The following is a 12,210-nucleotide window of genomic DNA, read 5'->3' as shown; positions in this document are numbered from 1 at the left end:
TCTACGAAAACAAGCCACATTCAAGGCGTGCAACATTTTGTCACTGTGCTCGTGACCTGGGTTCAAGTAAACGTTAAAATGAAAACCAAATCCTGTAAAGGTTTGGATGGTGGGTCCAGGTGGGCGGGGCTTGGTGACTGCTTTGTTGTGACATCACAAAGTTCCAGAAGTCCTGACGGCTGGTTTTAAGGCTCAGTTTCTGAATACAGGCTGTGTGCATTTCTCTGTGGACTGAGGCTTTGATACTTTCACAGTATTAATATAGAAGCTAGAGCTGATCTATAATCACACTACACATGGACACAGACCTTTAGACTATTAAGGCCGCAACATTATGTCACGCCTGTCCGTCAGCTGCTAATATCGAACCTTCTACAGGGACTTTGTACAGAGAATCTCACTAATGTGAACCACTTATGCCCCAATTATAACCTGCAGGTCAAACAGACTTCAGTCAGTCACAGACTAACTTCACTTTTCCTTACTGTCACTTTTTCCTGTGACTTACAGGCTGAGAACTTCTGCATCCTGTGAATCCCTTTGACTCATTACAGAACATCTCTTCAGACGACCATCTGAACAGCCAAACATTTAGGGTCATGGTTCGTTGATCTTTTCACACAGACCACTTCCTCAAGTCGTGTTTAAAAAAAAAAAAAAAAGAAAGAAAAAGATATATGGTGGAGGAGGGAAACTGACAGCGAGATATCGGACGAGCTTCAGAAAGAAGAACAGGATAGAATCGAGAGCTGTTCCATCACTGCTCCAAATTAAACAAGGTCTGGAAGGAAATATTTCAATCACTCAGTCTAATAATTGGAGAGAGGAGTCACCCTTGACTGTGCTCTGGCTGTAATAGGTTGCTGTTGGGGGGGGGGGCTTTGAGCTACCAAATGAGACCCCCAGGCTCTCATGTTTGGTATGCTTACAGTTAAAAGGCTTTCTCTGAGAGTGGATATCAACCTCCCCGCCTCGCTTTAGGAAGTGGCTGAATGATACAGTTTCCTGTTTATATTTAGAAGAGATAAGCTTCTCTTCAGCCAGCGCTCAAACTCAAAGTCTGTGCAGATCTGTGGAGCTTCTATACACCAGAGCAGAAAACAAGATGGTACCGGTGAAACCTGACGTGACTGTGTTTCACCTTTGCTGCTGAATTTATTATTTTTTTTATGTCAAATCATCGTTTTTTTTTTTTGGAAAGTGTGTGTGTGTGTGTGTCTCCAAAAAATCATCCAACTATCCACCCTGCAGTTCAGACAGTACAAAGAGTATAAAGCCACCTTATATGTTCCACTCTGTTCACAGTGTAGTTGCTAACTTTGTGCTGAAACAGGTCGAGTACCAGTGATCACCGATAGAAACAAGGCTGATGACGGCGGAGAGACTGAACCAAAACAGTGTTGGAGTTGGAGGCCGTAAAAAAACAAAACAATCGTCTGGAAGTGTAGATAATCCTCCGTGGGTTCTTTCACCAGTGTTGATGTAAAAAATATTGATCTGTTCAGCTTTAAAGGTCCCAACATTGAAGGAGGAGATTCCCTGTCCCTCAGACCTCCCTGTTCCCTGTTATTGGTGAGTTGTTGTCTGGTTTGTGCAACACATCCTCCCCCTTCTCCTGATTGAAATCCACCCGACCACCAGCATATTTAGCCATTATCACCTATGTGTGTGTGTGTGTGTGTGTGTGTGTGTGTGTGTGTGTGTGTGTGTGTGTGGGTCCCACCTTTTTCTCCCTGATGGCTGGATTTGTTGGCCCTCCGACCCTCTCATCCGCTGTTGGTATTGATCCAGTTCATCTGTTGTCTCACAGGTTAAAAACGTTTGTGTGACGCTCCTCAGGTGAAACTTTATTTAAAATATAGTTGAATTTAAAAAATGGGACCAAAACTTTTCCCCGTTAAAATCTTTTTAAATTTGGATTAAAAACACTTTGTGCAAATCAATGTGGAATCAAATGGAGTTTCACATGGAGTGGAGCTGCTGCACCTGGAGGTGTATTTGTAAGGAGTTTCCCTCCAAAATAGACTTCCTTCTAACCATCTGATTGGTGTATCTGAATGTCCCACACCTTACCATTGCCCCTTGTGATTGGTCGAGAGGCTAGATGGGTGTGGCTGCTCTTTGTTGGTCTCCTGCTGGCCTCTGACTGACACTGCAGGTGAGTGTTGAACAGAGATTATCTGAGTGTGTCAGGTTCGGCCGGAGCGGTGTTCACAAACCTCCCTGTTTATATTCAAAAGCGTTTTCTAAATTTACATGTAACTAGGACTGTCCCCCCTTTTTTTTATTTCACACATATTATAATGATATGTTGACCTCAAACTAGAAACGTCCCCTGTTTTCATTTCAGATTCGTTTGTTTTTTTCCCATGATTCCTGAGGGTCCACAACTTCTGCTACTGCTCCAAACACATGTTCCTTCCCCAGGAAAGGTAACTGATTTAGTACAAGATATTGGATCATGTCACCGACAGCACAGAGATAATAATGATTTCTCGCTCACTGTTTTGTATTAACCTTTGCTGTTTTGCAAGGAACAGCTGTAACATCGCTGACACGCCGTCGGCTGTTATGTTGTGTTATTACTTTTTTTTTTTGCTCCAACTCTTACTAATGTTCCTGCTCCTTCACCTTTGTGGAAGGTGTTGTTGTGCTTCTGTCTACTGAAAGAGAAACTTATATTTATCCTGGTAAGCCGCATGGCTGCAGGCTGCACCAAACCTGCAGGTGTTGATGCAGAAAATGGTGCATTTCACTCACAGCAGGAAACAGCTGTGAGACACGACTTCAATTACACTATAGATATCACATTTTGACGTATAGCGCAGCAATGTAAAATTCAAAAAGTATGTTCTTTTAGTTAAATTTACTTTGAACCGGATTTCATTTGTTATCTTTAATATTTATTTATTTTTTCTTTTCTTTTTTTCTTGTTCACTGACTTACTTTATGTTGTTGCAAATTTAAAAAGGAAAAAATTCAGGTTCATCCCATTTCTCTTGATCATCTTTGAGATGTTTCTGCACCTTGATCGGTTCAGCCGATTGGACACGTTTAGGAAAGACGCACATGCTATGACACAGTTTTCCAAATTAAGTGTCATAGTAAAGCAACCAGGAGACTGTTAACGTGTGAAGTGATTTTCATGTCACTATAATGTAAAAGAAGAGATTGAATATTTTTGTAGTATCTGTTTCCGGTGTTGCAGATTGTAGACGTCCCCTGATCACTCGACTCACAGCCGGCTGCACATACACACCAGAGTTTTAATGAAATCTAGGTTGCAGCTCATTGTCTTCCAGGCGTCGTTTGTATCTTAAGCTCTCGACAACAGCAGCATCTCGCCGCGTCTCAACCCAGGCATGAAGTAGAACTTAATCAAATCCTGTAAATGAGCCATATTCCTCGATTTATTCTTCTATTTCCTCACTCAAACATGAGTTTGAAGCCACCACGTTGTAATGTGCAACGTTTCATGTTATAACAAGAAAAGTTTGTGTGTCATAATAACGTGTTCAATGTTGTAACGTGACATCTTTTCCTGGTGTGGCAGCAACACGCTTCCTTACAGTTCCAGTACGAAGCATGAAACAGAGAGTTTGTAACTTTTGCTGATTTTCAACTCTTCAGACTCTCGTTTTCATTATCATAAAACCACAACACACAATAGATGTGAAAGTAGAGCAAAATTCTTCAGTGAAATGCATTGATTGTAAAGTACTTATCCCTCTAAATCAGCCTCTGAAAGCTATGACTGATTTGAACAATATTTAACACTATTATTAAATCTTCCTACTGTCTGTTCTGTTGCCGGTTTAACTCTACCGCATGTTCACGAGTCACTGTCTCTCTTACTTCTCAATAATCCATTAAAAACAGCTCAAGGACAAAATATTGCCTTGATGAGTAACGTCATGTGGAGCAGCACGTGTACCTCAGGTCTCCTAATATGACTCGACTGCACAGCTAATTAGAATTTTAATGAGACTATTTTATATATTTAGTCTCCACAGAAATGTTCCTCTAATGGCAGCAAGATTTAAAACAAAACCTCAAACCGGAGATGTGCAGAGAGCTCTTCGCTCAACAAAAAGATGGTGGAAATATAAGGTTGTAAAAGTAAAACACACCTGTTATTTTAAAGGTCCATAATTTGACACTTTTGCTGTGTTTTATTTGAATCCATACGAAGATATATTTGTGGTTTTTAAGAACCAAAAACCATCTCAGTGTAGTTTTACATCTCCTCTCTCAGGCTTCTCTCTGGAGCTCTAGTAACAACAGGTTGGTGAGCCAATCAGATGAGAGGAGGCTCTGAGCCTCTCTTCTGATTGGCTGAGAGTGTTTTCTGAGTGAGAGAATACACCCAGACGCTCAGAGAAACCAAACCCTGCCAGGCCGAGACTGTAGGGCCCGTAGGTCGTCAGGTTATTATGACCCGTAGTTACGTTTTGTTGCCAGGCGACATCCGGTGTTCGTAGTAATTATGATTGTAACCATGACAACACAGATCGTCTAATGTTCAGGAAGTATTTATTTTAACCCAAAACACCGTCTTTTCCTAAACCTAACCAAGCCAATGACCGTCATTATAGTAAACATGGCGACGAAGGTAGTTACGCCGCTCTCAGTGCAGTATGTGTGTTTGTTAATGTAACCATGACAACCAAGGTCCGGTACACCCGCCACCGTAGGGGGAGCTACTTCAGGAGACTCTCCCATGAGCCGTATCAGAGGGTTAAAAATAACAAAAAAACAATGACTTGGAGGGTCTGGGGAGGCGGGGCTCGGGGGCGTGGTGTTTCATTGTGACATCACAAAGTCACAGAAGTCCTGACGGCTGGTTTTAAGGCTCAGTTTCTGAATACAGGCTGTGTGCATTTCTCTGTGGACTGAGGCTTTGATACTTTCACAGTATTAATATAGAAGCTGGAGCTGATCTATAATCAAACAACACATAGACTGAGACCTTTAGACTGGATGGGACCTTTAAATAATTGATTACATCAGTCAGTATGTGTGAGCTGACTGGAATAGATTTTTGAAACCAGATGCAGATGCATGTGTGTTTCATCCTTTTAAATAGAATACAGCCACTGTCAGTTATTACACAACAGCACACCACGCTGCTGTTTACTTTACACTCCTGTTACTACGTGTTTGGCCATTAAAGTTGAATTTTTTTTCTATTATATAACACACAGTGCTGACTCACTACAGTTTATGATGTGTTGCTTGTACTTGCTGATCACTTTGTCTAAAATAACAACAGAATAAAACTCAAACAGCATCTACAAAGCTCCTCTGGTTCAGCTGGGAATATATCAACGTTATAGTTTTAACCATTAAGCAAGTCACGCGTCAGAATGTGCCGTTTTTGGTTTTGTTTTACCAGCTAACGGTGGATAGCGGAATCACTGACATACCAAAAAACAGCAGTTTCTTTAAATAAATATTTTATTTGAAAATAAATACATTTTCTTAAAATAGAATCAATAACATTACAAAAGCTTTGGGGAGATGGGAGACGAGGGAGGGCGGGAGGGAGGGCGGGAGCTCGAGGAGGGGGAGGAGGTGGTTTACCCAAATAAATGATGTGTAATTTGGAACAAGGAGTACAATCTCACACGGTTATCGACCATCTTAAGACAAGTTCCCACAAAGTTGTTGTACTGTACATTCTCAGCTGCTTTGTGGGAAAGTGGTGGCATCCCTCACGCTTGATTTAACATGCAGTCTACTTGGTCTTAAAGCTTCAGGCCCCTTTCACCCAGAAACATTGGTATACTGTATCTACACACTTTGTTTGTAAGAAAAGAAAAAAGAAAAGAAAAAGAAATGTAGGATATAATCTCTTCACATCAAAATCAGCCACTGATTTTACATTTACATCTGACAACGGTTTTTTTTTTTTTTCTTTTTCTGAAAGTACCTTAAATGTGTCTAGATCAAGTTCACCTCTAGTCTACAGTACAAAGATACAATTCACAAGAAGGCTGCGCTTATTGATATAGCAGTAATCAGAGGCCACTGTCTCGCTAAGGCCAGAAGTGTTTCCATTTTCGCCCCGTGAGGTCGTGGGCTTCGCCTGGCAGAGAGTAAAAACAGAGCGGGAGCCTCGCTGGCACTTTTCTGCCCTTCTTTTTTTTTTTTTTTTTTTTATAACAGCGTTTCAATGCCCATTGTTTGACTGGAGAGCTAGGAGATGGCAGATCTCCAGAGAGACGGGGGAGGGCGGGAGGGTGGGGGGGACGGGGTGGGGTGGGGGCAGCAGCACAGTCGTATTGGAACAGATTAACACAGTGCACCAGCGCAAGTCCTGACCCCTCTGACAGCTCCACAAATAGCAGTGCGAGTGCAGGAAGTTCTCCCTCGGCTGGCCTGCAGTGGCAAAGCAACAACCTTGACAAAAACCTAATTACCAATTGCGCTAAAAAAAAAAAAAAAAAAAAAAAAGCGCTACAGAACATGTCCGTTTTATAATTATTGAGTCATTGGAGAATGTGCAAGTCGACCTCAATTAAGACAAGCGTGTGAGAGCATGTAATTTAAATCTAATCAGTAGAAAAGCAGCAGAGTAAGCTAATCTATGGCAAAAACAACAACTTTGCACGCTTTGTGCTCCGCGCTCGCTCTTCCTGCCTAATGAAATCAATGCCACAGGTAGCGGCAGCTTTAAATAATGATTAAACTAAGTGCTGCCGGGGAGTGCTGTGTCCACACATTGTGTCCACACACCAAAACCTCTCTCTCTCTCTCTCTCTCCCTGCGCAGCCTGCAAATCAGCGTCAGCGCGCCAGGCAGCGGTTTAGGGAGGACGCCATTCGATGGGTTTTAAAATGCCTCACTGCACTGACCACACACAGACACACACAAATAACACACAAATGCAAATTCTGCAATCACGCACCTCTATTTTTTTTCAGCTCTCGTATCAACAGCTTCTGATAGTCGCTTTTTTTAAAATGTATTTCTTTTTTTTTTTATCTTGGCTTTTCTTGAACCTTTGCAACAGGCCACAGGTTATGTTGTCTCTCGTTCACTAACAAGCTTCTCCAGCTCCGACCCGTCTCGCCACATCTACGAATTAGTAACCGAACAGAAAGATCTGCTTTGCAATGAGCCGTTCTCTTCAAATAAAAGCTTTGTCTGGAAGCAGCACGCACGACTTTGCCAATGATTCAACCACAGTTAAACAGCGAGGGACAGATGCGATACATTTAATGATAGCAGATTTTTATCTCAGTCAGGTTAATGACACCGAAGGCTAAAATAATCGATGTAGCACATTTCACCTGAACCCCGTCTGTCACTCAGGAATGCTGCACAACCTCACCCTCCTGCTCTTCAAGGAAATGTGTCTTTTTTAAAATCTTTTCTTTCCTTTTTTTTTTTATGTAGGAACTTGGTTTTGAAGATCCAGCCTTCAATATGCACAGAGGACAAAAAAAAAAAAAAAAAATCATTCTCGACTTTACATCCCTTCATCCTTGTATAAACAAATTCAGAAGACAAACTTTTATAAATCTGTAAAACATCTGCTACTAGTTGAAGGTCTCATCAGAAATAAAATACACTTAGAGATGCCACAGAATCTAGCAGACCCAGATGGACAGTCTTTCCAGGTTGTTGCCCCCCTCCCCTCCCCTTCTTGTGTTAGTTAAGTTTACAATTATCCCAAAGCCTTGGCACTGCAGGCACAAGTGCTGAGGGCCAGATGGGTACAGACAGAGCCCGCTGCATCAGGATGCCTCAATTTGGCCAAAACACAACAGATCTTACTGGCACCAGCTCAAAGAAGAGAAACCTGGTGCTTTTGCTGCATTTTCTCTCATTACAAATTCTTCATCAACTCGCAGGCAGGTCAGTGCGAAGGCGAGCTAGACACTGTCATTTACACAGACACAGAAACACCCAAACTGAATAGAGAGATTGTCTCCTCTCGCTGTGCCGCCGTGGCCGCTCAGTCATTCTTTGGGGGTGTCCAGTCCAAACAAAACCAAACCAGCTTCCGGGGACCGCTTTTTGCTCAACAGCTCACCGTGCTCGGCTGCTGTTTGCACACAAAGTCCGATATGAAGTCAAACTCGTTCTGTCCCAGGAAGAGCTCGGGCAGCTCCTGAACGCGATCCAAGCCAAACTCCAGCACCAGTGAAGTCAGAACCTCCTCGTCGATCAGATCCATGTCCATGCCGTTTTGCCCCAAAGGGCCGCCCATGTGCTGCATGCCTGATAGCTGGGCTGGACCCACCCGGTACTGAGCACCGTTGGGCAGGTGGTGTCCGTTGGCCGAGCTGAGCGGGTGTCCGTGATACTGAGTGTTGAGTTTCTGCAGGTGCATGCTGGCCATGAGCTGCTGGGAGGTGAGGTTACCGGGGAGGTACTGCTGCGGGTGTCCACCCTGCTGCTGCTGCTGTTGCTGTTGCTGCTGCTGCTGCTGCTGCTGGGGGTGCATGTGGTGGTGCTGCTGCTGCTGATTCGGACCCTGGCTGTTGTACATCATGTTCCCGGACATCATCTGGTGGTGGTGGTTGGCCATGGGAGCTCCGTTCACCGGGCCGCCCATCCCTCCGGGTCCCACCATGCCCGGCCTCTGTCTCATAGCAGCCTCCATGTTGCTCTGAGGGTTCCTGCCGTAGTGCATCACCTGGCCGTTGGGCAGACTGCGCAGGCCGGGCTGGCCGTTGTGCTGCGGAGGTCCGTTCATGCCCATCCTGAAGCCGTGGGTCATGGGCATCATCATGTGTTCAGCCATGGTTCCTCTGTCACTAAAAAAGACACTTGAGAAAAGAAAAGAGATGAAATTAGACTTTTAATACAAACAGACTCATTACAACCTAGATAAGCTTAAATCTAAAGAGGTATTCCACCAGTTTTACTAAAGACGATTCACTATTTTAATGATTTCTTTTTCCTCCAAAGTTCAACGAGACTAAAACATGATTAAAACACTTCAAGACAGTTGAGCATGAATAATTAAGACCTGCACCGCCAGAAAAGTCATCATTGTTATACATATTCAAAAATTTTTATTCAGCCGTGGACTGCCAGCACAAGTGGAGCAGGGACATCCACTTTAATGAAACTAATTCATGTGCTGCTCTTTGTGTTTCTTGACACAGCAGTAGCCTGATATTTACAGAGCAGCTGGGCAGCTAGCTTTAGCTAGCGTTAGCTACCGGCCAGTCAGCATCCACACACAGTTCTATGGTTTCATTTTCTGATTATCATAATGCATGAACACAACAACATCAGTGTGTCAGCTGGCCACCAACAGTATTGTCATTAATTAAGACGGCTAACGCTAACCGCTAACGTTTTGTGACTGATTCTATTTTTATGGTTTAGACGTTTTATATACATTCTGCCAAAACAAAAAAATTCAATTAATTCATTTCTTTTTTTGTGTGTCCGTGTAACAAATTCAATTTAATTCAGTCTGCATTAAAAAAAAACTGCAGGACTGAGGGTGACAGATGTGAGCATTTAAACTAGTGTTAAACTTTCTGCACCCTCGAATCCGTGACGGTCTAGACATGGATACACGTGATGCAAGTTTCATCATCAGAGGGTGTACGTGAGGCTCTGCGCACACGTCCGTGTCCACACCAGTTCATTATGTCCGTGGGATAACTACACCACAGGAGCACCGACTGTACATGTGCTCCTCTAAGCACACGCCAAGTGGACTAGAAAGAAGTACAATAAGAACAACTAAGCATCCGCAGCTGTCCAGGTGTGCGTCCACCAGGGAGTATAATTGAGGCCTTTGGGAGACAGGGAGAGTTTAATGGAAGAAATGCTATCCAGTTGTTCTGTGGGAAATGTAGGATCCAGTGTGTTTGGAGATTGACCCCCTTACTAGGACTAAAAATCAGGATATCTGTCTCAGCCGCTTCGATTGAGACCATCTGGTGAATCTCCCAGTTTTATAGAAGTGCTTCACTGAATTGCTTCATTGCCCTGTGAAAACAACAACGTAATGACCATCATGACAGCAGCCCTGTCTCTGTTGAAACCACTCTCCTCCACGGTTTCACTTCCAGTCGAGTCAGAAGTGTCTCCGTAAAAAAACAACAACAAAAAAAAAAAAAAAACAGCCTCATCTCAAACCACCAAAATTACACCATCAGTGAATTACCACTGAATAACACACCGACAAGGGAGGGCAGCAGTACGCTCGCAGCCAAAAGGACGCAGAGGAATGCTTCTCCAGACCACACACCCCCCCCCCCCCCCCCTCACACACACACACAACACACATCACACTACCTCTTGTCTTCACACAGTCATTACAAAAGATCTTCAATTAAGATTACCCACAGATGACAAACAAGATGGTGCTCCCAGCTGAAACTGTAATTTGCTGTCAAGGTTATTGGCTAGTTAAAATTGATAACATTATTATTATTTTTATTCTTTTATAAGCTAGCCCACTAAATGGGATGTTCATATAAAATACATTTTAAAACACATCCCAGAGCGAGCCATGTAATGACTGTGTGTCTGTGACAAACAAAGATATTTCAGGCTTTTAAATAAAAATAAATAAACAAAAAACATACAAATAAAAATGAACTCTTGTTGTTGCCCCTGGCTGCTTGTACCAATTCAACCCTTTTAGTGCTGATAAAAACAAGACACTTTCTCCTCAATGGCCTAAATCCCTCTCCTAAATATTCTGCTCCTCTGTTACCTAATTACAGCCCTTCTTCACGGATCTGGATTATTCAGCCAAATGTCACTTACTGAACACAGTCTGAGGGACTAGAATAATAATTGCTGGCATTATTACACGAGCATGAAACCGTGCGCGTGTTGGCTATTTGATATTATTCGATGCAATAACCCCCCCCCCCAAAAAAAAAAAAAAAAAAAAAAAACCGCCACAAATACAAAGGTTGTTATAATAAACGCTGTGAGTAAACTAAGTGACGGGGGGAAATGAAATGGATTTCGCCGCGTGTGATCCGATCTGATCAGCTCGTGTGTTTATTTTATTATGAAGGATTTTAATCTACAAAAAAAAAAAAAAGAAAAAAGGGAGAAAGTCGCTGCCTTTCTACCTGTTCTTGTAGGAGTAAGAGAAGACGACACCTACCCGATGTGTTAATGTAAGAATCCGTACGGAGAAGTTGGATCGGTGCCGGGGTTGTTTCTCCAGCTGATGCTCCGGCTACATGCAGCCCCTGCGGTGGATTCAAACTCTGCGGCGTCTCGGCTCGTCAGAGGAGTTTGTTTTCTGGGTCAACTCAGGGATTATATACATCTATAAAGCGCACACACACACTCACACACACACACACACAATCACTCACACACACACACTCACACAGAGAGAGAGAGAGAGAGAGAGGGGGGGAGAGAGAGGGAGAGGAGGAGCTACCGTCCTCTCCGTCTCCTTTGTTGCCATTGGTCCTCCCTCTTAATCACTGTGCAAAGAAACGTTCACTAACTACCTTCCACTGATCCACCGGAGCTGCAAAAGCCTCCGCTCGAGCCGAGCCGAGCCGAGCCGAGCCGAGCCGCGCAGCGCTGTGTATCCTGGAGAGATTTCACCGCCGCCCGCCTTCATTACCCCCGCACTATTATCCGTAATGATCCCTACTCTCGTAACTGAAAGCTTTCTGTTTAAAGAGCAGCAGGGAAGGATCCTTCAGGCCGCCGCCGCAGCACAACCACTTGTGCTGCACAGAGAGAGAGAGAGAAAAAAAGAAAAAGAAATCATTTTTAACAGGGTGTTTAACAGCATTATACTGGAGTGGAGCTGTGGAGAATAGTAAGGTGACTAGATATCTGGAATGAAAACTGGGGATATTTCCAGTTAGAGGGTCAATACATCATTCAAATATCGGATGTTTTTACCTATGAAATAAAAAAAAGGGGACAGTCCTGGTTAACTGTGGTACTGTAATAAACTATACTGAAGAAGGACTGAAAAAATGGCGACTCCCTACCTCTGAACATGTAGTGAAACCTTATTGTTTATCTATTCTTCAATTATTTATATCCCTTTAGTTCGTAAGGCTCCACAGATCAAAATAATCAAAAGCGTTTTTCATAAAAGCTTCTTCTTCTTTACTTCTTCCAACATAAAAACATTTTTTTCAAGTTACGGCTGGGGGCTTTGGGTATGTTTATTTTTGTTAGTTTACTGTCTGGTTATGAACTCCTAACAAATGAGTGAGCCAGCTAACTTTTTCTCTGCCT

The 12,210-nt window shown here is 43.1% G+C and overlaps 1 protein-coding gene across 1 annotated transcript; it reads right to left on the bottom strand.

Annotated features, from left to right (window-relative positions):
* Positions 1-5,439: 5,439 nt before the first annotated feature.
* Positions 5,440-11,907, bottom strand: cited4a (Cbp/p300-interacting transactivator, with Glu/Asp-rich carboxy-terminal domain, 4a). The gene is made up of 2 exons (XM_056399827.1): positions 11,102-11,907; positions 5,440-8,780 (listed from the first exon to the last, which is right to left on the bottom strand). The coding sequence occupies exon 2, from the start codon at positions 8,753-8,755 to the stop codon at positions 8,030-8,032; it is 726 nt and encodes a 241-aa protein (XP_056255802.1). The 5' UTR covers positions 8,756-8,780; positions 11,102-11,907; the 3' UTR covers positions 5,440-8,029.
* Between the last annotated feature and the right edge of the window lie 303 nt (positions 11,908-12,210).

This window comes from Seriola aureovittata, chromosome 16 (genome assembly GCF_021018895.1).
Source record: "Seriola aureovittata isolate HTS-2021-v1 ecotype China chromosome 16, ASM2101889v1, whole genome shotgun sequence".
NCBI classification, from domain to species: domain Eukaryota; kingdom Metazoa; phylum Chordata; class Actinopteri; order Carangiformes; family Carangidae; genus Seriola; species Seriola aureovittata.
The sequence above is the reverse complement of the archived record's forward strand: the minus strand, read 5'-3'. Positions and strand labels throughout refer to the sequence as shown.